We start from the raw sequence: 25,282 nt of genomic DNA on the forward strand, positions 1-25,282 counted from the left end.
TGTCCGACTGACTGACTGACTGCTCGACTCAGAGAGTGAGTGAGTGACTTGCTGACTGAGTGATTGACTGATTGCCTTGGTCCTGCTGATGGTCTGGCTGTGGCTCTTCCTGCTCCTTGTCAAGTTTCTCCTCCGCCCACTGCCACTTTCCACCAACTGTCGTCTGTAGTCTGTCATCTGCCCGGGGCCGCTCTTAGTGGGTCGGACTCAAAAAGCTTTTCTCTGATTATCACCATTAAGTGTCAATTCTAATCTAAGGGTATCCGGCTAAATGTTTAGCCCAAGGCACTGGGCAGCGCTTTGGCTTTGACTTTTCCTTGAATTTGTTGAGCTCAGTGATTAAAGTGTGCAAAATGGTGGAAGGAAATGCCCGGAAATTGCATAGCAATCTGTGGTTATTTGTGGAGACTTTAAGAGAGATTTATTTGAATTTAACTTATATGAAAATTAATTATAATTGTATCCGCTACTCGAAGAGTAAATAGCAAATGTATTGTATTTGTGCTCGGAGCAACGTTCGTAAAGCATAGAAGGAAACGTTTCCGACCCCATAAAGTATACATATATATTCTTGATCAGAATCAAAAGCCGAGTCAATATAGCCATGTCTCTCTGTCCGTTCGTTCGTCCGTCTTAAAGAGCGCCTGGATATCAGAGACTATAAAAGCTACAGCCATCAAGCCTTTGGTTAACGGGTATAAAAGTTGTGCCGCGTACGAAGCGTCTCAGACGTTCCTACTTGTTTTTTGTTTGCTATTTAATTTTAGATCAATTCTATTCTAAATATGTATAATTTTTCTGTGAATTAATGTTCGATTTTTGTTATTTTAAACTCACTTTTTATTTGCACACGAATTCTTCAATTAAATTGCCAAATTTTCAATGATTTTTCATGCATTCATCTACATATTTTCACCTAACTCTATCCTTCTCTCTCTCTCTCTCTATAACCTTATCTGCATCTCTTTCTGTCTTCTGTTTAGTATGCAAATTACTTCGTTTCTAATTAAAATAACTGTGCTCTGCTTTTGGGGGTTTTCTCTACTTTTGTGCTACCTTTTTTTTGGTTGGTTTCAAAAACACATTTTGGCCATCCCAAAGGCTAGGATAGGGGAGTGTAGTGCCTGTCCCGGCAGCTTGGGGGATCTATTAGCGCTGGAATTGCAACAGCAGCAACAGCAGGAGTAACGTTTGCGTTCGCTCCGTCCTGCGCTTTGAATTACAGCGAAATATTTGCGCCAGAGTTTCCACCGTTCTTTTTAGACGGCAATTATAAAGTGCTGCTGCACCACGCTCTCGCGACCGGGGTAGTGAAATTTAAAATAATTTATTTAAGTGCGAAGTGTGTGGAGCTTTAATGGGCTAGGAAATGGAGGCAATAACATCCCCTAGAACTTTGCCACTTCTTCTGGGAAAGTTTTAAAACCACAGCAAGAATCCCCTACCAAATCCAATTTGAATTTCAATTACTTTCGACCTCCAACTATTTAGCTTTAATTAAATGTGCAATTTCCACGGCTATCCGCCAACACAGAACTTTCCATTTAATCTAAGTAATTCAAGTAAAATACCAATTGAAAACAAAGCCGGAAAACAAGTGAAAGAATCAGCGTGCCGGCGATGAGAGGAAATTCCATTTGGCAAATGGCTCTGGCCAGGCGCAGACAAAGCCAACAAAGCCAACAAAACCCCAAAAAACATCTGCAACAAATCAATTATTGCAAACAACTTTTCAACTCCACATTGCCACCACATACACCCGCTTGCATTCACACACTGTATTGTCTTCCTTTTGTGCACTTTTACTTGCAGCTATTTTTATTGGATTTGGTTTCTGGTTTTTCGGCAAAGTCCGAAGAGTTTATCGATTAACTTTTCGATAAATTGCAGGGGGCAGGCAGGCCACATGAAATTGAAATGAACCCATCCTGTGCTTCCTTCTGTTGGCCTGGTCTAAGTGATTTTCACTTTGCTGCCGAACACATATCAAAGGACTTTAAATCACAATTCAATTACTCTGCTGCCTGCCACACTTTGAAGCTCTTAAGAATTGTGGCAGCAGCACCAGCAGGAACACTTGGGAGGGCGTGGCGAGGGCCTCCCACCTGAAAACCAAGGGCAGAGCGAGGCAGGGAGAGGAGCACCGCCTGGCACTGACAGAGTTCAGATGCTTTTCCCAGGCTCTTTGAAGTGTTTGATTGTGGATGGAGCCCGAGCACACCTGAAAGTGGAGCAACCTTCCTCAAACAAAAGCCGAAAATCAATCCATGCAACATTTTGCATATTTCAATTAGCATCCCATCCACGACAGAAAATCAAGTTAAGTTTCACTCTTTTTTTGGAGGGGGCAGAGAGTCGCAGCCAGGGACAATATTCAATTTTCAATTTTCAATTTTCAATTTACACATGGCATTTACGAGAGGTACGCACCGGGGGGAGAGGAGGGGGAAATGGCTTGACTCTCTGCCATGGCGAGCACTTACAACAACTTATAAATAGCCTCAGTCTGTGCAAATTTTCACATTAATTAAATTTCAGCAACGACGACGACAACGCAACCAGAACAGAACAGAACAGAACAGAGCAGAACAGAGCCGCATGTGATGGTGTTGGTTATGGGGATGTGGGGATAGGGAGAGGGTACGGGTACGGGTACGGGTAAACACCACGACAACGTTGACATATTGAAGGAAAACGACAGATTTAGTACATAATATATAGACAACATATATGCTTTCGTTCAGCCACACAGACACAACAGAGAGGCAGGCAGGGAGGTAGCATGAGGGCATACGGCTAGGGCTGCATCTTAAGAACAGAAACCAGAAAGGAAATTTCGAGAATATGTTGGCCAAGAAAATTGTAAAGTCCGCGGAATGCTTAGAGAACACTGACAAATTGTGGAGTCCGTAGAATCTAAGCTCTGAGAATGAAGCCCTGAACACTTTTTAGCCTTATTTGTGGAGCCTCCCCCGGAGGCTAAAACATATTTAATATAAATGTTCATTTATTTGAAAGTGTTTTCTATTCAGATTATATCTGACACTTAATTAAAATCCTTATTGCTGTTTAAACAAAGTGAATTATATTTTAATTTGATGTATTTAGGTGTCCAAATATTAAATCTACTTATGGCCGTGTTTCTATTTGCGAGAGTCTATAAATTCTGCAGCCGTTTGAATGTCAGTCAAAGCGGGAAAAACAGCTCAAATAAAACTTTTGAAACTGTACTAAAACGCATAATTACCTCTCATTTAACAAACTGTGACTGTCAGTCAGGGCTAGCTATTTAGTCTTTCTATACCAATCAGAGTCCCCGCAGATCGAGAGTTGCCTGGTTGAAGCCCCTGCCCCTCTTGGCTGGCACGGTACTCGTATTTATTTTCCAGTTCTTGAGACATTTCCCACGGACATTTCACATTTTCCACAACTATGCTACCAGCCCCCACCCCACCCAATGAAGCTGAAAATGTTGCCATTGCCATGGCATCATAAACCACTTCGCGTGGACCGAGCTGCATAAACATTCTCCAGCGAGAGTGGAGGCCACTCCAAGACAGGGTCGAGCAGGATGAGAATAGGGAGAATGTGACGCAAGAAGAGCCAGCAGAGATCCATCCAAGTTCTTGCCCCCAGCCCTGTGACAACTCGAGTGACGTGGAGGCAGGCAGTCAGGCCACTGCATTTGGCATAGAGAAGAGAATCCGCTGCGGTCCTCAGTCCTCAGTCCTCAGTCCTCAGTCCCCCCTCGCCAGTCTATCCGATCTGTCCCCGTCTCAACGGGAAGGGGCAGGGCTGTGGATTGTAAGGCTGGGAGGTAGGCACTTAGGAGTGCCATCGCTGTTGCCGTTGTCGCCATTCGCTGACGTCGTTTATTTATAGCTGCAATTTTTCTTTTATTTTTCGCTGATTTTCTTTCTCTTCGGCAGTTTTTCCTTTTGCCATTTACAATGTTACGCAAAAATACGCGAAATTTGCAAGTGCAACACAAAAGCAGCAGCAACAAAAACAGCAAAAGCAGCAAAAACAGCAAAATAAAAATAAATAGCAAATTTATTTGGTTTAATTATTTGTGATTTTTCGGAAATGAACTACATGCGAAAATTATTGTTAAATTAATTGAAAGCTACGCAGCAGAAAAATGCACAAAATGAAATTATAAAACATGAAATCTGAATTCAGCGGAAAAAAAACCCACTAATTGGGCTATGAGAAACATGGCCCGATGTGTGACATGGCTATGACAGAGCTATGTTAACGATGGTGATGTTGCAGAAAGATGTTGCGTTTTGTTTATGCAATCATTGGGGTGGAGGTGATGCATAAATACATAAATGAGTGCGTATAAATATACGAATAGAGTATTTATAAGTTTATTACTTTTTTAATTTATAGGAAATTAAGGGAAGAGCAAAGTAGGAGCAAGAGCAAGAGGTTCTGTTTAGAGCAGCAGCATATTTCGGCATCTTAACATTCTGTTACCATGCGGTATGAGCGCTTGCTGTTACCGATCGACGTAACTGCTTGCAGTTACCGCTCGCTGTTACCGACCGGAGTAACCGCTTGCTTTACCGCTCGCTGTTAAAACTGATTGTTACCGCTAGCTGTTACTTTTCGCTGTTACCGCTAGCTGTTACATGTCGCTGTTACTGCCTGCTATTTAGAGCCTGCTATTATTAGAGCAGCAGCATATTTCGGCATCTTAACATTCTGTTACCATGCGGTATGAGCGTTCGCTGTTACCGATCGACGTAACTGCTTGATTTTACCGCTCGCTGTTACCGACCGGAGTAACCGCTTGCTTTACCGCTCGCTGTTAAAACTGATTGTTACCGCTAGCTGTTACTTTTCGCTGTTACCGCTAGCTGTTACATGTCGCTGTTACTGCCCGCTGTTACCGCTCGCTGGACTCTCAAGGTGCTGGTAGATCGGAATAACCTCTCCCCGCAGCTCTTGTACCGTATACCACCCCGACTCTGCTCATCCTTGTCATCCCTCCCTCATTCACACACGTGTATTTTCTCTCAACTGTATAAACTGTTTATAAAGCAAACACAAGAAAACGCAAGCAGGATTTCCACCAAACAACACTCGGAATTTAAAGTTAAATCATTTTGCAATTTAGTCCCAAGTGCATATGCCTGTGCTGCTCAAATCGGTTTACCCATGAGCATATATCACCAGCAAATCCCACATAAAAATGCTGCAGAATCAAGCATGAAATGTTATTTTTTCTTGGCTGTTGTTCCTTGAGATATGCATGATATATCTAATGGCACCGTAAAGACCATGCTTGGAACTGCTTGCCTCCGGCAGGAGCTCAGCCAGCCATCGTTGGTCGCATCAATCATGTGCCGTGTCCTCGTCCAAGTGCACCAAAAAGCAGTAGAAGTCTCACTCTTCCTCTCTCTCTCTCTCTCTCTCTCTCTTTCCATGTGGCGCAAAGTAACCGCAAAAATATGCTGCCATCTCCCTCTCTACTTGTTCAGCCAAGATTTGTCAAGGAAACCACAGCAGAAGGAGCAGCAGCAGCAGGAAGGTGGCATGGCGAATGTTTCCACTCACTCGCACTGGCTCATTAAAATTTTAAATAAATATTATGTCGAGGGGTGGCAAATAATTAATGAAAAGTAATATCAGCAACACCATCAGACCCAAAGGCAAGCCTTCGTCAAACTTTGGTTGACCGCAAAAAGTAGCATGCCTCATAATTTCCCACAACCAGAGACAGAGTGAGTGAGATGGGGAGGGAGACGTTTGAAGGCCATGAGCAAAAGCTTTGGAATTCTAATTTGATTAGCATTGGGGCCAGAGCAAAGCCATTTACCACAGCTTTTGGATTGAAGTGCTGCTGTTGCTGCCTCCATTTCCCGATTCCCGATTGTCATTCGTCAAGCAGCAATGTTGTAGGGCCCCTTGTTCGTGGCATGCCACCTGCTAGAGAGCGGCGGTGGCTTCATTAAAACTTTGGCTGTGCAGCATCGTTTTGTGGTGCGGCAATTGGTTGCGGTTCACGCTCTCGAGCGAAAAAGGATAACCGCAACTTTTCATTAAAACTCAGGCTCCACACCAAGACGCTTGCCACATCATTTGTCATTAGAAATTGCATTTTCCAATGAAGATCTGCTCCTGCCAGAGGACATGCTGCATTTAAGTGCCTCCTCCATGCCCTGAATTCTTGGCCAAGTCCAACAGTTTTATAATGCCAATATTCATTCGAAATTTTTGCCAAACTGCACATCCTTGGAGAGCGAATAGCAGGGCGGCCGCTTAGCGGCTGTCAGGCAAATGGCAAATAATATGCAAAGGCTGATAGGAAGGAGCAGCAGGAGCTCAGAGCAGCACCAGCGGCAGATGCAGATGCTGATGCTGATGCTGATGCAGAGACCAAGATAAATCAACAAAAGTGCGCGCCAGCTACAAATCAAAAGAAGAGAGAAACCGAAAAGAAAATGGATTTCTGCTTGCCATTCCATTTTTTTTTGTTTTATTTTCTTCTGTTCGTGGCAGAAGTAGCGGGAGAGTAGAGGAGTGGAGTGGAGTCAGTGCAAAATTGGCCAATTTACATGCGTTTGTGTTTTTGTGTTGGTGTTGGTGTTGCCACTGTGCAACAAAAAAAGGGGCAAGATTGAAGTTCAATTTGGAGTCTGTCTGTGTGTCTGTGTGTGGGTGTGTGAGGGAATGCAAAGTGGCAGTTGCCTAGTCGGGATGGAGGTGATGTCGGGTCGGGTCGGGTGGGTGAAAGGAAATGGCAGACTGCTGCAGCGTTGAAATGCCAGCAAAAGAGTTTAAGCCCAGCCAAGCGGAGCACTCAAGAGGCATTAAGACAGAGACAGGAACAAGATGAAGATGAAAGACAGAGAGAGAGAGAGAGAGAGAGAGAGAGAGAGCCAGGAATAGGAAATGAAACAAAGACAAAGACTAAAGCGAAACGAAAATCGCTTTCAAAGCGTCTACAATGGAATGGAAAGGGCTTTAATAAGCCCTCCCCAGGTGGAGCTGAGGAGCTGTGGAGCTCGCTCCCCCACAGGCAAACTTTGGTTTCGTTTCCATGGTTTACTTACAATTTAAGCTCCGTGGTTGTAGCCTTAAATTTGCAGCAACCACTGCACCACCATGTATCTCCCTGGAGTGCATACACAGAGCATACGCGATTGCTCTCTGGCCAACAACATTGTTACTTGCATTACGCTAATGAGCTTATCGGGGACCCAGAATGTAACTAATGAAGGGACTCGTCGGCAGATGTGTTTACATTTATCTGAAGTTGGGGTTCAAGTGCCATGGCAACGGATGCGAATCAGGAGGTTATTTGAAGAGTTTTCAAAGAGTTTTGCCAGCAGCAAATTACATCTAAGCAAATCCAATTAAAATCCCAAAGATTCTGTGCCTTTAAATGGAACTTCATCCTGCAAAATTTGAGCAGTTAGAAACCAATGAAATGGTGAAGCTCCTCCCAACCACAACTAAACTTTAATCCACACAACAAACTATTTTCCATGATGAACCAACAAAATATAGTCCCCTCATAGATAACTAAGTCCTTCCTCCGGCTCACCTTTAGACAGAGCACTTCCTGATCCACAATCTAATCCGGATTACCCAGCGTATCATCCTGGCTTTCCCTGGCTGCCCTTTCACACATTAGCTCTGAGGGCCGTGGGGGAAAACTTTTGCTGCACATTGCTCTAATTACTTGGCCCCTGCGTATGCATAGCAAAACAATTTGAAAGTCAGACGGATGAGAGATAGAGGGAAACCGCACAAATTTCAGGCACACAATCGTTGGACGTTGGCAGGACGAAAACAGGAAACATCAGAGAGTGACAGAGAGGATCCTAGGACGAACATTTAACAATTTTGCAGGAACAATATTCAATTTCCGACTGTCTAATAAGTTTTTGGCCAGCACACCACACACACACACAAGCACCTCCCATACCAGAGGAGTTGGGCCATGTAATAAGCCAACTCGAAACGTCTGAGCTGTCTATCCATTCGTCGCCCCCAGACTCAGACTCAGACCCAGACTCAGCCCATAGCCCATAGCCCACATCCCATCCCAATCCGACAAAAGTTCCATTACTCAAACCAGGAGAGCAGAGAGCGACGCAACATTTTCCTTTAATTTCCTTTTTAGTTTTTTCCCCGACGCCAAAAACTAACTTGCCCCGCCCTGCCCAGACCTTGGCTCCAGCCAGAATATTGTCAGTCAGCTTAAAGTCTGGCATTCTATATCTATATGATGTGTATGTAAGAATGGAGCCCTCAACTTTAATGAATACCCGCGGGCCAATGCAAACACAAATGTAACGGCTAACGGGCCATATAAAATGCATTTCGAGTAACAAACTTTAAGCACTGCGAACGCGTTCATTTGGGAACGACACGGATGCTCCCCAATGCGGATGGGGGTCTGGATGGCACGACAATTGTGGGCGAATAGTTGAGGGCCCTGTCAGCCCCTTCCCACGGGGTTTTGGCTGTGAGTCGACTACGCCACTAAAAGAGTAAGTTTATGCGCAAGAAATCATGAATTGTGTGGCAGTAAAAGTTATGATAACCATGAAGCAAGTGAAGCACCTTTTTTGTTATAGAAGAGAAGTTTTGTGTGAAGCAGCATAGTAAAATAAAACACAGAAAACATCTTTAAATACCATTTTTAAATACGAAAAGAGTGAATTAAAACGAAATATATTTAAGGTAAGCATAAAAAAGTACTTTTAATTAAGAAACGTATTTATTTAAAATATGAAACATTAAAATGTAAGTGCAACAATTTCCATTCTTGCTGCCCAACAACTTATCGCGGTAACTCAGCCGCATGAACGGAAATTTTTTTTTTTATATGCAAGGCCTAAAGTAAATACGTCATGATGTCGGGCCTTTGTCGAAGTCTGCTCTATAATGCTCCCCAGCCACCCCCAGTCTTGCAAATAGGAGCAGAATGGATATTGGAAGGAGGCAGACGACGGAGAGCTTTTGCTCTGTGGGGCTGGGAGCAAACCTGCTGCGGTTTACACTGTCGCTGCCGCCGAATGCCATGGAAATGACAGACGACGTAAAAGAGTTCATTAATATTGCAAGGTATGCTGACGATGACGATGACGAGGTCTGCAGCTGAAGAGGATGAGAGGATGTGTATGGAGGTGTACGGAAGCAGAAGGAGAGCATAGAACAGATTCAGAAGGAGAGCAACAGGGACACGACAACAAAACGAGGACAACATTTTGACTGTGCGCACAATTATTTTGTAATTTGTCATATTTTTTCTAGGCCTCGGCCTACGACGAAGCGTACTACCCTACAAGACCTGTATATGGGAGGTGCGGAAATGTGAATCTGCAGTGGGCTGGAGGTAGCCGCTGCTTTTGTCCAAAATTTCAAGCAGCAAAGTCTCAGACTCAAGTGGCTTGACGGCCTACTAAATAGGAAATGATGTGAAGACGCGGCGAGAGTAGGCTGGGAAAAGAGAGGGTCTCGAAGCAGTGCCTCAGTGAGGAGGGGGCTGGATCCGTGCCTACCAACCCAACTGCATAATTGTTTGTATTTTACGCTTTACATGAAAGCTAAGCAAATCTTTTGTTACACTGTCTAACAGAGCACCAAGCCTCCTTGGACCCTTAGCCCCCCCTCTCTGCCACAGCAGCCACCCCTGTCTCTTCTCATTCTGCACTCCCCCTTTTGTTGGCCTTATGCTTTGTGTGCATATTCTAAACATGGCGGCGCCTGTCGGGGGCTACCTCAACCTACTTTCACTAAGACTTTAATAGTGCCTTCCCTCCCCCCACGCAGAACATGCCTCTGTCCCTCCGGCAGTCAGTCAACAGTGGGGAACATTCAGGCAGTTTTCTTACTGTTATGTTCTGCCTGTTTGCCTAGCCTTCGCTCCTCAGATCACCCCTTTGGGTGTGTCCGTGCCACCTCATAATTATACACTACCAAAACGGAAAGGGTACAAGTTTTCTTTATCATATTCCATCTAGGTGCAGAAAGTGTTATTGAAATGTTATTGAATGCTGTCAACCAAATGTATAAAAATATGCCATTATTTATTAATTATTTATATAAATATCTCTCTGTATTTTGTGCATTAGGCCTGCCTTAAATATTCCTAGAGTATTCCTCTCTTTGAACATTGTTACTTTTTACTTTTTACTTTTGTTTTGTGTTTTTCCTTTTTATATTTTTGTTGCCTCTCATCGTGCATTTTTATATGCAGTAGTTTCTGGGCAGTTTCCCACCTCTCCACGGACCGACCGACCAACCGACCGACCCTTGTCCATTTCTTTGGTTCTTCCGCTGCTGCTGCTGCTGCTGCTGTTTCTTCCATCATTTCGTGCACAATTTTTGTTTGTTTTTATGCAGTTGTTTTTGTTAAATTACATGCACACACCGACACACACATATACACCCAGGCACATGCACATGCACATGGACAGAGACAAATATTTATTTAAAACTTATGCCCGAGGCCTTTCATTACAGTGCACGTTAAAAATATATTTCTCTCTGCCTCGGTGCTCGGTTCTCGCTTCTCAGTTCTCAGTTCTCATTTCTCAGTTTTCTGTTCTGGTTTTGTTTCTTTTCATTTCACTCTCTCATCTCTCCTTGTAGTTATTTCCCTCTTATTCGTTTGCCTCTTTTATGTTTTATTTTTACTTCTTTCTTTCAGGATTTTTGGTCCATGGCTCCATTAAATGGAAATTTTGTATATACTTTCAATGCAGCCGCGGGCTGGGGGGGGAAAGAGCAGAAGACGAAGGAACTATAGAGGCTGGCAGCATGCCTCACAAAGCCTTCGCCTAGTTAATTTACTCACCCAACACCTACCCCACCAGTACGCCCTCCAATTATGACGTCTACCGGAGTTTTAATTAGTCCTCTTACTCCACTGCTACCACCCCCACTCTCTGCCCCTCCTTTGTATTGTATTTGTGTGTGTGCTTGTGTGTGTGTCCTTGCGTCGGGGCCTTTGTCTTTGCCCCCAAACGAAGCGAAACGAAAAAAATGCATTATGAGGTGGCAACAAATAGCCAAAGTTGTTGAAATTTGTATGCGATTTACTCGCTGAATTATTTTAAGTTGCAGCGCTCGAGGATCCCTCTAGACTCTGGAGGAGCAACGTGGAGCAAATAGGAAAAGAAAATGGGAACGGGTCAACGAAGTTTCTTTGGAAAAGTATAAATGAAAAAAAAATGGGGAATCCAGAAAGGCAGGAACTGAAGGGAACAAAAGATATAAAAATCTGTTTATTATTTTGATTTACTTGAGCTCTTGTCGATCGCTAAGACTTTATACTGGTACATAAGATGGAAGATATTTATTCTAATTTATTTCTTATAAATCAATTCATGAGTCACAGCATTGATTGAACCTATGGCGGCATTGCGCCAAACATAATCAAAGCCCTCCCTGTATATCATACTTTTAATATTGCTCGATCATGACTTGGGTTCTTCCCCGTTTACGTTTCTCGTTATATATTTAAATCAAATTAATCCCAGAAATGATGTGCCCATCATTGATCCATAAACCCTCATGCGAGTATTATTATCTCTGGCGTTTATTTTACGGCCAAAACACTCACCTGTCAATGCATTAAATTTCACTTTGTTTCAATGTTGTTAATTAGTTTGAATGTTTTTCCTGTCTGTCCGACTGTTTGTTTGTTTATTTGTTGCTTGTCTGCTTGTTTTTGCTTTGCTGATTCGCGCGAGTGTTATTTGGGCGCCAAAAAGTACAGTCACTCACACAGGAATAAAACACGCGGCAAAACACGCACGCACACACAAACACACAGGCACACGCACAGAGAAAGCAAAATGCTATTAGCTTTCGAAACTGTTGTCTCCCCTCTGCACTCTCTCTCACTCTATCTCTCTCTCGGTCTGGTGCTCTTTCTCTCTGGCTCCGTGTGGATTGTTGTCTGGGATGTTGATTGCGGTTGGCGGCCTTTTGGATAATGCACTTGATCCGCTGTTTGCTGCTGTGGGCGCTGGCGGGGGGGTGGGCGGAGCCTGTTAATTTTTGGCGTAAATCTCTGCTGGTTATCTGTGTTCGGAAATGGTCGATTTCGGGTCTGCTGATTGATTGAGAATGCTGAAAGCGCACACGGGGCCCAAGGAGCACACAACTTGTCTGAGCGGAATTGCACAAATAACTGAATTGAAATATCCCCCCGCGAAACGTGTAGCGAGCAAGGGCGACAGAGAAAGAGAGTGAGAGACCCAACAGCAGCAGCAAGGGCGAGAGCGAGAGAGCATGCATTCGCTTATTTTCGTTCAAAAATTTCTTACAAAATTTCCTAAAAACCCAACATTCCCATCCCCATCCCCATCCCCGTACAGGAGGTGTGTGTGCAGTTGTACAACCCCACTCGAGTGCATTTTAATTGATTTTTTCTTTACTTTTTTGTTCGTCCCCCAGAGCGAGACGGACTCAGCGTGCTCATCTCTCTCTCCGGCCCATGCGGCGTATGCGTAACATTTTCAGCTGCACTTTTGCATCCGTCGTTGCCCCTCGTTGCAACAAACAAGTTTGAGTGAGTTTTCCCTGTACCCGTGTACCCGTGCACCCCTGCACGGAGTGGATTCTCTGCGGGGTGATCTCTTCTAGGTCACGGCTCTCATCTTCATATTTTGCAAGTTTTAATTAGCTTTTCCATTTTTTAGTGCATTTCTGACAGCAAACAAAAGTTGCTGCTGCATCAAATTTTTAATTAATTACATGTAAAACTGTTTGGCAAATTGGAAAAGTATCCAAAAAGGGGGGATGGCTCGGACATTTTCGGACAAACAATTAGCATTTTACTGTCCCAAAATTATAACAAACACAAAAAAAAAGAGGGAAATGAATAAAAACGAAGCGAAAGGAACGAAAAGTTTAATGAAGTTTTGTGAAGGATAGCTTTCATTTTTGTGTCCAGGGGATGGGGAGAAGGTGCAGAGGTATAGACAAACTTTTTAATATGAAAATTGCTCGTTTGGGGCAAGTAAATTAAGTGACGGGGATTGGGTCCTGGGGAAATGCGTCCTTTTCCGATTGATTCCAACCACTGAGATAAGGCCAAATGGGGGGACAATATGGGGGCATTAAAGGGTTTCTCTTATGAAAATTTAGATGGTATGTTTGGAGCATGAATTACTATGAATGCAATAATCTCGCATATGAAGAAAGGTTGGGTAGATTTAGAGGAATCACTCAACAAATATCATTCAATTCCATTTAACTTGGATGGAGTGTAGAGCAACATTCATGCTCGAATGCTTTAAGGGCAAAATAAAGGGACTCGTAGCTAGTGGCTCCAGATAAAAGAACACCAAGAATTAACCATTCAAGTCACAGTCCCAGCCCAAGAGATGTTCGGCTACTGGCTGCCTAAACTCTTTAACTCCGAGAGAAAACTTAGAGCAATCTCCTTTGAATTATTCTTTGAATATTTAGAAATACATTTTTTGAATGTATTTTATTTGTATTCATCGAACACTGAAAATATTCCTATAAGATCTTGAGAAGTTGATGGAATACTTTACCTTCGAAACAGAGCATCTTCTGGAGCTAAACCATAATTATAAATATTTTATTTTTACTAATATTAACGAGTTTGGACACAGTTTGACGATTGACCTACGATAGGAACCAACTGCAACAAAAATCGTTTGACTCACAAAGACTTTTGGTGCACTCATAACTATAACTCAGACTCAATCGGAGAACCAAATGCTGGTACAGGGTGCTTCGAAATCAGTGCTTGAGCAGGCTGGGGCATGCGCAAACAAGACCAAGCTCGATGCAGATGCAACTCAATGGCTGGAGAGCAGCAACAATGCAACACCTACGCAGCACAAAAGCACACCTGGAGAACCGAAAGTAGAGAAAGAGAGAGGGAAGCCAAAAGATAGAGATGGCGAGAGAGAGAGAGAGGGAGAAATGCCAGCTGCATGGAAACCCAAAGGCTCGACAAGAAGCAGAATGGCAATTCTATGACATTTGTTATTGTTGGCCAGTGTTATCACACACACCAACACAAATGAGCACCACGGTATGGGAAAAAAGGATTTAAAAATTTATGAATGAATTTTCGTATACTTTTTTGTACACAACTTTGGCAAGTTTTCACTGCCCCCTCTCTGCCACTCTCTCTCTCTCTCTCTCTCTCTCTCTCGAAGTGTGGGCTTTGGAAAATTGCATAAAATATTGTGACTGGTAATTTGTCAATGTACAAGGGCGAGGAGACAGAAAGAAATTAGCAAGTTGATAGATGGCAGATAATCCATGGCAGATTGTGTGGAAATTCCCAAGCATGCCGCCATGCATGACGGTAGAGGTAGAAGTCCTTCAGACTAAACTCTCGGTCAGTGCTTAAACTAAATAGACAAACGCCAAAAGAATTATAATTATTGACCTCATTTGAAGGGCGTCGATGAGCATTGACCATCGCCGCCGCCAGGCAATGAACCTCAAAGAGTGGAAACCACCCGAACAACAGCCACATGACTAAGCGGACCATCAAACAATTTTAAGGCTAATGACTATGTTTATGCGGACAACTGCTGAACCCCGCGGCCACAAAAACCCTAAAACCCAGCCTAACTAATTGAAACTGAGAGCAAAACGGTTATCAGAATTATACTCGTTTCTGGGGTAAACAACTTGTAAACAAATATTGCCAAATGCTCATGGAAGTATTTACGGTTTACACAATATATTGTAAAAGAACGTATACGCCGCTGGGGTCATGCACGAATGAGCAAACAGCCAGCGATGAGCAATGCTTGATGGGCGGGCGATTAAGCGCCATTAAAAAAGCGTTTTATGGTTTGGTAAAAATCACGAAATATACCAACGGGGGCAAACTCTATAAAATCAGTTAGTGCCAGAGGTTTTGCATTCAGTCTGCGTTCGAGGATTACACACAAACCAACCAACCAACCAGCCATAATGTCAGCAAAAAACACAAGAAGTTGCCTGCTCTGGCTGGGACTGCTCCTGTCGGTCACATTTCTGCAGATGGTTCAGTGTCAGTATTATGGATATCCGTACTACGGTGGTACGGGAGCAGGTGGAGCGGGAGGTGGCTATGGAAATGGCTATGGTAGTGCCTATGGTTACGGGTATCCCAGCTACGGCGGATATCCCTACTACTCATATCCGGGCTACAATCCCTATTCGATCTACGGCCAATATGGGCAATACGGTCAATCACAATATGGTTATCCCGGCTACGGCGGCTACCCTTACGGCGGAGGCAACGGAATGAGTAAGTAGAAATTCATGTTAATCTGCCTGAAATTCTCTTAATCTTGCCGACTGCAATCTACAAGTGTTTTGGGCATGTTTTTTCTTATAGACACGGCCTATGCCAGCAGCAGTGGCGGCTTTGCCTCAGCCAGTGCGGGGAGCGGCGGATACTACGGCTGATCCTAGAGTGATATTATCCTATTATCCTAAGCTAACTAGACTGTACATATTGGTTAAGTGTTTTCCTATTATGCATAGATGTGTTTAGGCACGAATAAATATGTAAATAATATTCCCAGAGCTTCTGCAATTTCAAATTTGAGCGCGCCAGTCGATACCTAGGCCAAGTGTTGTAAAGTGTGCAGTGCCAGAGTTGCAAACGGGTTGTCGATAGCAGGGTGAGTTTCGCTGAATATAAAGGAAAGTCATAATTTATAATATAAGGAGAAGGAAAGAAGTTATTTCAAATAAAACCGGGTATTTCTGTGTCATATTTGAAACGCAAAGATGAGTCGGGAGAGTGTTGAATATATCGATGTATCGTCTGACAGGAGAGAATTTCCCTAACCATCAAGAGAGCGCGCAACTAGCTATATTTTGAATTGAAGGCTTGCGAAGCTTTTTTATTACCCTAACGTGTTAAACGCCGGTGTAATTTACCTTGCAGCGATACAATTTTTGTGACGTTTGTGCCTGTTGTCGACGTTTGTGCCTGTTTATCTCACCAATTTCGTACCAATTTTAAAAAGTTCAAATAAAAATTTGTTAAATATATGGGCATAAGGCATACAATGAGCATTTATAATAAGCTAAATTGATTCTTCAATCGGGTTAAATTATTGTTTCAGTGTTAAAAGTCTTTGCAAGCTAGTAATATCGAATAGAACATCAATATCGAAACAGCCAAACAAAAGCACAGTCGACAGTCGCGTTTTTGACCATATCTGCCGCCGTCGCCAGAAAATTAAAGCAAAGTAAGCGAAAAAATCAATGCAAAATTTGTGCATAGTGTTTTATTGGTAAATATAGTGAAAGTAAGGGTCGCAAAACGGCCAACCAGCCAACAATAAGAGGGAAGCAAAGATGCAAACATTGCATTGCATAATGGGACACAATAGCAACAACAACAACAAGAGGCAAACAGGCTAAAACAAAGTGAATTGAAGTGTGCATGTGTGCGTATGTACAGCTGAGTAACGAATTTGTGTTGTACGTTTTACTTGGCCTCAAAAATCTACTTGTGACTTGTTCTTGTTTTGTTGGCCATTTTATTATTATTCTACCGATAAATCTACATGAACATGTAGAACAAACAACGTACATACACACATGAAAACATGAGTATGTCGTCTGTAGTCACGTACAGATGGTATGTATTGGTAAAAATCAATCGGCTTCAGCTTTAATTGCATTTTATTAAAAACACTTGCCAATCGACGAACAATGCAAAAATGCTTGCTCCATATTTTGTTCTACCCTTCTCTTTCTCTTGCTGCTCACGCGCAAGTACATCTACTGTTGCCGCTCTCCCCGCTGGTCCAGGTTGCTTAATTTCATAAATCAAGGCAGATAGTTAAAAAAACAACAAGAACTGCCTTTGGCATAAGCTCCAATGCTGACGTTGCCCTCCTTTTATGTTCGTACATACTGTACATTCATACATACATATGTATGTACATAAGTATATCGGTATGTTTCGACAATAGGAAATTTCCGTGGCTAACGCACAGTGGTCAAACTATTCAAAGCGAGCAGCCGATAATGAAATTAAGTCCCTCTAGTTCTTCCCCATTTCAATAATACGCCGGCTGAGTTTTTCTGGATTATGGCACTACAGCGGTGGTGAATGAAAGCTAAAAATGTTGTGTCTATAGCCGAATGTTTACAATTAACATCAGTGTTTGCAAGCATCCGCTCCACTGTGCAGCGCAGACAGAACAGCTGATGCTTGTCAAATTTTGCTCTTGTATGTATGCAAGCAAGTTCTAGTGCTTGTGTGTGGGTTCGTTTGCATGTGTGTGCGAGCAAGAGACAATTTAGATACCGAGAAAAAACTTGCAGAGTTTATTCAGTGTTAATTCGCGCTACAAAATCGACTCAACTGGTTCATACAAAATGCAAGTACATAAAATTACTTGATCAAGTGTAGCCTTATCTTGGTTTAGGCCCGGGGGTGTGTCGGTCTCTTCACGTTTGGCTGCTTATCAAAATCACGCGACGGTGACGCTGCCGCTGCCTCTGCTGCTGCTCGCGCGACTCAGCCGAGCAAAGTAGACCCCCAATGAAATTTCAAGGCTGCGCTGATAAATGAAAACTAATCAAATGTATTTCGTTTCGTTTCATTTTCTACCTTTCGCCTGCCGCTGTGCTTATCTCACAGATAGCTAAATTCTAATTGAACCGAAATTGCCGCGGACACCGACGACGACACCAAAGCTTATATAACAAGGCAGAAACCGAGACAGGCCCCTCAAACCAGTAAAAGATGTTGCGATTGCTGCGCAATACGCCCTCCAGGTGCTCCGGCCAACAGCAGAGCATAATCCAAAGGTAAGTGGATTTTCAAGTTGAAAGAGAGCTCCATATAACGCCACTTATCTTCCGGTAGCCATGTGCGAAGTCTGGGCTCTGCGATTCCGGAGCTCAAGCTGAAGGACTTTAGTGTCGAGAATGAGCCGATTCTGAGCTACCGCAAGGATTCACCGGAGCGCAAGGCCTTACAGCAGGCTCTGAAGGCAACGGCCTCCCACTGCGAGGAGATTCCCATTGTGATAGGCGGCAAGGAATTCAAGACGTCCGAAGTGCGGCATCAGGTGATGCCCCACGATCATGCACACAAGCTGGCCCGATTCTACTACGCCGATAAGAAGCTTCTGCAGCAGGCCATTAAGACTGCTGTGGAAACGCAGCCCAAGTGGGATCGGGTTCCGGTGACCGAACGCCTGAATATCTGGGAGAAGGCCGCAGATCTGATGGCCACAAAGTACCGACAGGAGCTAAATGCGGCCACCATGTTGGGACAGTCCAAGACGGTCATTCAAGCCGAAATCGATGCGGCGGCAGAGCTGATTGACTTTATACGGTAAGTGGAGAAAATGAGCACTCAAAGGAATCGGATTCTAACCATTGCTGTGCAGATTGAATGCCTACTTCCTGAAGGAAGTCTGTAAATATCAGCCCATTAGCGAGGACATCAAGGTCACCAAGAATTCCCTGCGTTACCGTGGCATTGACGGCTTTATTGCCGCAGTCAGCCCCTTCAACTTCACGGCCATTGGTGGCAACCTATCCTACACTCCCGCTCTGATGGTAGGACGAACCTAGCCCTAAAATTGTAATCAATTAAACTAACAGCTGTGCCCTTTCCCATTATCCAGGGCAATGCTGTGCTGTGGAAGCCCTCTGACACGGCCATGCTTTCCAATTGGCGCATTTTCAATATCATGCGAGAGGCGGGAGTGCCCGATGGCGTTGTTAACTTTGTGCCAGCAGATGGGCCTGTGTTCGGAGACACGATTACTGCCAGCCCCCACCTGGCAGGCATCAATTTCACCGGCTCTGTGCCGTAAGTAGCAGTCGGATTATTGATTTCTTCTCTATATGTATATTTTTCCATCTGGCAGAACATTCAACCGCTTGTGGAAGCAGGTGGGCAACAACATTGACAACTACATAAACTTTCCCCGGTTGACTGGCGAGTGTGGTGGCAAGAACTTCCACTTTGTGCACAAATCGGCGGACGTCGAGTCGGTGGTCACATCGACTATCCGCTCGGCCTTCGAGTACTGCGGACAGAAGTGCTCGGCATGCTCGCGCATGTATGTGCCCGAGTCTCTGTGGCCACAGGTTGGTTGCTTGGCGAAGCACCATTCAGCACACCAATTGCCCCCTACTAATCTATTTGACCTGCCACCTCTCTCCGCAGATCAAGGCTGGCCTGCAGTGCGAGGCGGAGAAACTAAAAATAGGCGATGTCCAAGACATCAGCAGCTTCTCATCGGCTGTCATCGATGACAAAGCATTTAAACGCATTACCAGCTACATAGAGCATGCCAAGAAGTCCCCGAACCTGGAGATCATCGCCGGCGGCACCTACTCGGACAGCAAGGGCTACTTTGTGAATCCCACCATTGTGGTTAGCAAAGATCCCAAAGATCGCATTATGGTTGAGGAGATCTTTGGGCCCGTGCTGACCATTTATGTGTACAAGGAGGCGGACTTGGCGGAGACCATGAAGCTGGTTCACACCTCCACAAAGTTTGCTTTAACCGGAGCAATATTCGGACAGGATGAGTGAGCGAAATCATCTGAAAAATGGGAAATATGTTCTATAATTTCTCCTTTGTATAGGAATTGGGTGCAAACTGCATTGGAGGAGTTCAAAATGGCTGCTGGAAACTTTTATATCAATGACAAGTCGACCGGATCTGTTGTGGGCCAACAGCCATTCGGTGGCGGTCGGATGTCCGGCACCAACGACAAGGCTGGCGGACCCCATTACATTCTACGCTGGACTTCCCCGCAGTCCATCAAGGAGACGTTTGTGCCACTGCGTGACGTCAACTATCCCTACATGAGCGAATAAGCTGATGGATGGATGGAGGAGGAGCCGAGAAGCAGAAGCTAAAACCGACAGGAATCTCATATAAACTACTAACTATATAAATATATATAAATGTATATGTATTTTGTTGAACTATTTTTAAACAACGCCCAAACGCCCCCACCCTGTAACACCTACCCCTAGTTCAGATAGTTAAATGTTGTGCACACACACACGAATCTCGGATAAGAGCGAAAACCCATGAGAATGCGCCTCCAAAACTGTTGTAAATTGATATGCTGATTACCCTTTTAAACCGTCACACACATACACATACACACACAACCAGAACCACATGATTATATGCCACGAATACTAATATAATATCTCGATAGAAAAGAACCTAAAGTTTTAAACGTATTGTGATTACTTAATTATATGATTTTTAATTACGTTTTGTCCGCCTTTTGTTTTTATCCTTGCGATATATTCCCCTTTTGTTTTCAGTTGTGATCTGTATTATATGATAAATATGCCTCTATATACACCACACAAACGTATGTAAAAGCAAACAAACACTTGACAATACATTTCGATTACTAAATGTGAAGAATCATAAAAGAGATAAATGGAAACTTAGTAACATACAATAAAAATACAAATAAAACATTTAAATTTCAAAACTAATGAGAATTTGTATGAAATTGTGTTTAAAATGATGTAAATTGACGCAGCAATGGGTGACAGGATCGTGCCTGTGGTCAATACTGATGCAAGCGTGCAGGCTTCCACTTGTATGTTTGTACATAAATTACTTATAGCCAAGAATTATAACTTACACATAGTTTTAAAACTGAGAGACCGATATAAAGACAAAGATTCTCCAAATAAGTCCAGACGGCAGTTGATATTCTGAGAGCTACCTATTGATGATTCAAGGACAAGGACATACTGCTACAGAAAGCAGAAAGTGCACACCGATTTGACTGGTAATACTGTGGTCTCCGCTGAGATGGTTTGGAATAACACATAATTTTCTAATTAAGACTTCTTGAAATTATACAAAAACCTCTAAATTTTTTACCAAAAACAGATTTCTCCTTTGCTACATGTGGTAGAGGATTATAAGAGTCCTCTTTCTACAGACCCAAATCCGGAAATAACAAACCGAAAAAATTAACAATACTTACAATCAATTGTATAAGAACACAACAAATTCGTCACACAATTGTAATCATTATAAATTATCCGATTTATAATTTTTAACTTATTATTTGAAGCATAAATAATGGATCAGCCAGCCGCCTGGCAAGTAACGTCCGATCGAAAATGTTCCCGCGTTCCCCCCGTTGCTAAATAATTACACTGTGTTGAAGTTGTATGCCAATTTGTACTTTCCTTTAACTTAGGATGATTTTGTTACAATGCGTGGAAAAACACAGTTTCCTTTTCATTTTAAAGTACAAATTTAGCGCAATTCGGCTTCACTTACCGAACATTTATAAATTAATACACTGCCATAAGTATATGAATGTATCTGTATCTGCATTGATGTTTTCATTAGAATTCAGATTGTATTGCAAAATGGGTTTAAAAATTATTTTTTTTGTTTGGTTACGGTTTTATTGACCGCCAGTTCTCATTTTGGATTATTTCAATTAAAAACTTAAGTTTTATATTATAAGGCGTACCGAATCGAAAGAGGGAAATGATTTTACAGAATGGCAATAGTATTATTGCATCGGCCATAATGGAACTGCTGTGTATATCGGTATAATGATGTAGAGACTACTCTAAAAAAGTTTCCTTATCTGTTACAATATAGAATATTATATATAGAGTGTGTGGGTGTGTTTGTGTCGTAAATCTAGTCAAATTTTATAGAATTGACGCCCATGTCAATTGCGCCGCCCCGATAGCTGCCGCGCTTCTTCTTGGTCTTCTCGTGCTTGAAGGACTTGCCACGGGTATGCTTCAGGTCGATATTGGCCCGTTCGCCCCAGGAGCCGGCAGCGTTTTTCTATACAGGGCAGGGGGGGGGTTTGCGTAAGTATAAAATTGTTTAAACTGATTTAATTCTAAATACATAACAAATCTGCAATCATCTGCGCATCTGTGTGTGTGTGTGCTTGTGGGTGGGGAGGGGGAGAACTAAACTAGATCTAATTGTCGAAAGTGATTTTCTTGTTCTGCTTGGGCGCTGAGGAGTCGAAGGATTTGTTGCCGAAACCACCGCCGCCGCCGCGTCCACCTCCGCCACGACCACCAAAGCCACGTCCGCCGCGGTCGCCTCCGCGACCACCACCTCCACGGCCACCTCCGAAGCCTCCGCCGCCACCTCCACGACCACCTCCGAAGCCGCCACCCCCACGTCCGCCACCGCCGCGGCCACGTCCATCTCCACGGCCACCGCCAAAGCCACCTCCGCCGCGTCCACCGCCACGTCCCTCAAATGGCTTCTTGTCAAAGCCTCCAAAGCTACGGCGATCGCCAATCTTCTTGAAACCACCTCCTTCGCCACCTTCCTCGCCTCCGTTTTGATTGTTGCTCTCCCAGGTGCTACGATCAGGACGACCGGCAAAACCGGAGCCTCCCCGGCCACCGCGTCCGTTCTGCTTCTTGAAGCCGCCGCCATCCTGCAAGGGAGAAAGGCCAAAGAGGGCAAACCACAAATTAGCAAAGATTTGCAGATGTAAAAATGCAGATGGAAAGAGTGGGGAGACGTAGGATGGCCGGCAAGTGCCACAAATGATTTGAGTTTTGTCGGGCGTATTTTCTTGCTAATTTGTGTGTTTTGCCCCCCTCCTGGCTGCTTAATCCTGCAGAGAGTCCTATGTCCTAATCATGCCCTGCTGCTGCACACACACACAAACACACATCTGACGCGACTCAAATGCATTTGCGGCACTCACCTTCGCCTCAAAGGACATGTCTTGGACTCGGGCATCGACCAGAACCTCCTCGGTCCGAACACGCCGGAAGGGAGAACGTCGTCGCCCACTCCCACTTCCACCACCGCCGCTGCTGTTCAGCTGACGACTGTTGTGGTGATTGTTGTTGTTGGGAGTGGAGGCGAAACTGTTCTGCTGTGGTTTTCCAAACAAATTAATCTCTCAATTTCATGACAAAGGATAATCATGGTGAAACGGACAAAGGGGAATGGGGAATGGGTTCCACAACTCACCTTCTGGTCTCCCGATTTGACAAAGTTGTTGTACTTCTTCTTGGGCATCTCCTCCTCATCGCCACCGCTGAACTTGCGTTTGGGGCCACCGTTGGCCACAGTCTTGGGCTTGGCTTCTCCGGAATCATCGCTATCATCGTCGTCGCTGCTTTCGGCTTTCTTGGCCGCTGGCTTTTTGGCAGCTGGCTCATCGTCGGAAGAGTCATCCGAGGACGAGTCGTCCTTCTTGGCCGGTGCCGCAGTCTTCTTCACTGCCGGCTTGACAGCAGCAGGAGCTTCATCGTCACTCGACGATCCTTCGCTACTCGTCTCCTTGGCCGCCTTAGCTGGAGCCTTGGCAGCAGGCTTGGCCTTAGGCTTGGGCTTTTCGTCTTCAGAGCTCTCGCTATCATCCGAAGAGTCCTCGGACTCACCTGCCTTTTTAGCCGGAGCAGCTGCGGGTTTGGCTGCGGCCTTGGCAGCAGGCTTCTTGGCTGGCTCTTCCTCATCGGAATCGCTGTCCTCGCTGGAGGATTTCGCCTTCTTTGCCGGAGTGGCCTTTTCAGCTGGTTTGGCTGGAGCAGCCACCTTCTTCTTGGGAGGCTCTTCATCGGAATCGCTATCGTCACTGGACGATGCTGCTTTCTTGGCTGGGCTTGCCTTCACAGGGGCCGTCTTCTTAGGTGCTTCATCCTCAGAGGAACTATCCTCACTGGAGGACTCTTTCTTTGGCGCAGCCTTAGCTGGAGCCTTTGCAGCGGGCTTCTTTTCCTTCTCGGAGTCGCTCTCTTCACTCGAAGAGGCAGCAGGCTTGGCCGCAGCTTTCTTGGCTGGTACAGGCGCAGGCTTCTTGGCCGGCTCGTCATCAGAATCGCTCTCCTCACTTGAGGATTCGGCTTTCTTGGCAGGCGCAGACTTGGCAGGTGCCTTGGCCGCTGGTTTTGCTGTTTCCTCTTCGGAGCTGCTGTCTTCGCTACTGGATGCAGCCGTTTTGGCTGCAGTCGGCTTGACTGGTGCCTTGGGCACAGCATCCGGTTTCTTAGCCTCCTCAGAGTCGTCACTGTCCTCACTGGAGGAAGCAGCCGCCTTCTTTGCTGGAGCGGCACTTACTGGTGCAACTGCTGCTGCCTTCTTTGGTGGCTCTTCCTCTGACGAACTATCGTCACTGCTCGAGGCCTTGGCTGCCTTAGCGGCTTTGCCATTTGTCACTGGAGTAGCTGCTGGCTTCTTCGTTGGCGCTGGAGCTTCATCAGAGTCCGAATCACTGTCACTATCAGCGGCTGTCGCTTTAATGGCTGGGATTTTTGTCGTGCTCTTGGTCTGGTAAAATTGTACAATATCGGTCAGCTTTGGGGTGTTCTTGCCCACTGTGGCCTGTGGAGGAAAAGTATGGAATTCTTGGTTAGCAATTAGCACGTGGTCGCAGACAGACGAGCCGGAGCTCCATGTCAGGGAGACCGGGAGAACTACGGATCTGCAAAACTATCCAGATACATCTAACCTGCTCTGTTAAATGCACACAAAAACACTGGGCGGCTGCATGTTTTTTAAGTGCAGTAGATATTGCATTTGCCGCATACTAAAATAAATACACTTACCGCCTTCGTCTTTTGCTGGAACACTTTGGCCAGGTTCTTGTCCTTAGATTGTATATACTGTAGTACAATAGCGTCAGCTAAATTCTGAACGTCCGCCATATTTATTTCAATTATTTCACTATTTTATTTCAAAATCAAATCCAGCCACACGCTATGTTCACAATAAAAAGAAATGCACACACACGTGTTTTGTGACAGACGGCCCTCAAAAATATACCGAAACAGGTCTGCTATTTTCAGTTTCGAAAATACTGATGAAGAAAACTAGCTAACCCATTTAACCCCACAATATTTAAACTGTTTAAAACCGTGAGTTAAATCGCTGTAAACATTTCTGTTAGCAGGGCTCCTGGTAGCTCCTATTTTCCTCTTTACTTAACTTTACTTTACTTTACTTATAGCGGTAAATTAAAGAACATAGGGATCGTAGCTCCCAGTCGTTACATATTATTCCGATTTTCGATTTTAGCCGTTGGCAACATAAATTTGTGAAATTTGCGAAAAGTGCACGGATTGAGCTGCATTCTGTTACCCTTGGGAAAAGGAATTTATGGAATTGAGGACATTTTTATTCCGTTTCAACTGCAAACGTGCAAACGAATAGGTTAATAACATGATTTTCAAAGATAAAACGATAATATATGTTTCAAAGCCGCTGGAAAAATGAAATATTAACCTACTAAAATGGAGCAATTGAAAAGTTGTCAAGTGAAACATTTCATTCACACTACGTTA

General features: G+C 44.3%; 4 protein-coding genes across 7 annotated transcripts in view; 2 read left to right on the forward strand and 2 right to left on the reverse strand.

Moving 5' to 3' along the window:
- LOC117579365 (poly(rC)-binding protein 3) overlaps nt 1-12,153 on the reverse strand; it is an 81,921-nt gene extending 69,768 nt beyond the window's left edge. Inside the window, exon 1 of the mRNA XM_034265203.1 lies at nt 11,591-12,153. The gene's annotated coding sequence lies outside the window, so the exon portion shown is untranslated. The remainder of the gene's footprint in view (nt 1-11,590) is intronic.
- Nucleotides 12,154-14,810: 2,657 nt separating this feature from the next.
- Nucleotides 14,811-15,484, forward strand: LOC117579715 (prisilkin-39). Its single transcript, XM_034265709.1, has 2 exons — nt 14,811-15,262; nt 15,353-15,484. Exons 1-2 carry the CDS (start codon nt 14,944-14,946, stop codon nt 15,421-15,423), a joined length of 390 nt encoding a protein of 129 aa, XP_034121600.1. The 5' UTR covers nt 14,811-14,943; the 3' UTR covers nt 15,424-15,484.
- Nucleotides 15,485-16,094: 610 nt separating this feature from the next.
- On the forward strand, nt 16,095-20,238 carry LOC117579105 (delta-1-pyrroline-5-carboxylate dehydrogenase, mitochondrial). The gene is made up of 8 exons (XM_034264831.1): nt 16,095-16,217; nt 17,624-17,793; nt 17,852-18,325; nt 18,381-18,552; nt 18,621-18,808; nt 18,867-19,089; nt 19,169-19,536; nt 19,594-20,238. Exons 2-8 carry the CDS (start codon nt 17,729-17,731, stop codon nt 19,826-19,828), a joined length of 1,725 nt encoding a protein of 574 aa, XP_034120722.1. The 5' UTR covers nt 16,095-16,217; nt 17,624-17,728; the 3' UTR covers nt 19,829-20,238.
- Nucleotides 20,239-21,394: 1,156 nt separating this feature from the next.
- LOC117579104 (nucleolar protein dao-5) lies at nt 21,395-24,735 on the reverse strand. 4 transcript variants are annotated; one of them, XM_034264829.1, is made up of 4 exons: nt 24,548-24,733; nt 22,971-24,323; nt 22,699-22,872; nt 21,395-21,806 (listed from the first exon to the last, which is right to left on the reverse strand). In XM_034264829.1, the coding sequence occupies exons 1-4, from the start codon at nt 24,644-24,646 to the stop codon at nt 21,654-21,656; spliced, it is 1,779 nt and encodes a 592-aa protein (XP_034120720.1). In that variant the 5' UTR covers nt 24,647-24,733; the 3' UTR covers nt 21,395-21,653. The 4 variants fall into 4 exon arrangements, with proteins under 4 accessions (XP_034120720.1, XP_034120721.1, XP_034120719.1 ...); XM_034264830.1 differs by having other exon boundaries at nt 21,671-22,422; nt 24,548-24,735; XM_034264828.1 differs by lacking the exon at nt 22,699-22,872 and having other exon boundaries at nt 21,671-22,422; nt 22,971-23,510; nt 23,598-24,323.
- Nucleotides 24,736-25,282: the final 547 nt, after the last annotated feature.

This window comes from Drosophila guanche, unplaced genomic scaffold (genome assembly GCF_900245975.1).
Source record: "Drosophila guanche unplaced genomic scaffold, DGUA_6, whole genome shotgun sequence".
Lineage (NCBI taxonomy): Eukaryota > Metazoa > Arthropoda > Insecta > Diptera > Drosophilidae > Drosophila > Drosophila guanche.

Coding starts and splice junctions, on each gene's coding strand:
- LOC117579715 (XM_034265709.1), top strand. CDS start 14,944: ATGTCAGCAAAAAACACAAGAAGTTGCCTGCTCTGGCTGGGACTGCTC. Junction 15,263..15,352: donor CGGCGGAGGCAACGGAATGA/GTAAGTAGAAAT, acceptor TTTTTCTTATAG/ACACGGCCTATGCCAGCAGC.
- LOC117579105 (XM_034264831.1), top strand. CDS start 17,729: ATGTTGCGATTGCTGCGCAATACGCCCTCCAGGTGCTCCGGCCAACAG. Junction 18,326..18,380: donor GAGCTGATTGACTTTATACG/GTAAGTGGAGAA, acceptor ATTGCTGTGCAG/ATTGAATGCCTACTTCCTGA. Junction 18,809..18,866: donor AATTTCACCGGCTCTGTGCC/GTAAGTAGCAGT, acceptor TCCATCTGGCAG/AACATTCAACCGCTTGTGGA.
- LOC117579104 (XM_034264830.1), bottom strand. CDS start 24,646: ATGGCGGACGTTCAGAATTTAGCTGACGCTATTGTACTACAGTATATA. Junction 24,324..24,547: donor TCCAGCAAAAGACGAAGGCG/GTAAGTGTATTT, acceptor TTTCCTCCACAG/GCCACAGTGGGCAAGAACAC. Junction 22,423..22,698: donor ACATGTCCTTTGAGGCGAAG/GTGAGTGCCGCA, acceptor TCTCCCTTGCAG/GATGGCGGCGGCTTCAAGAA.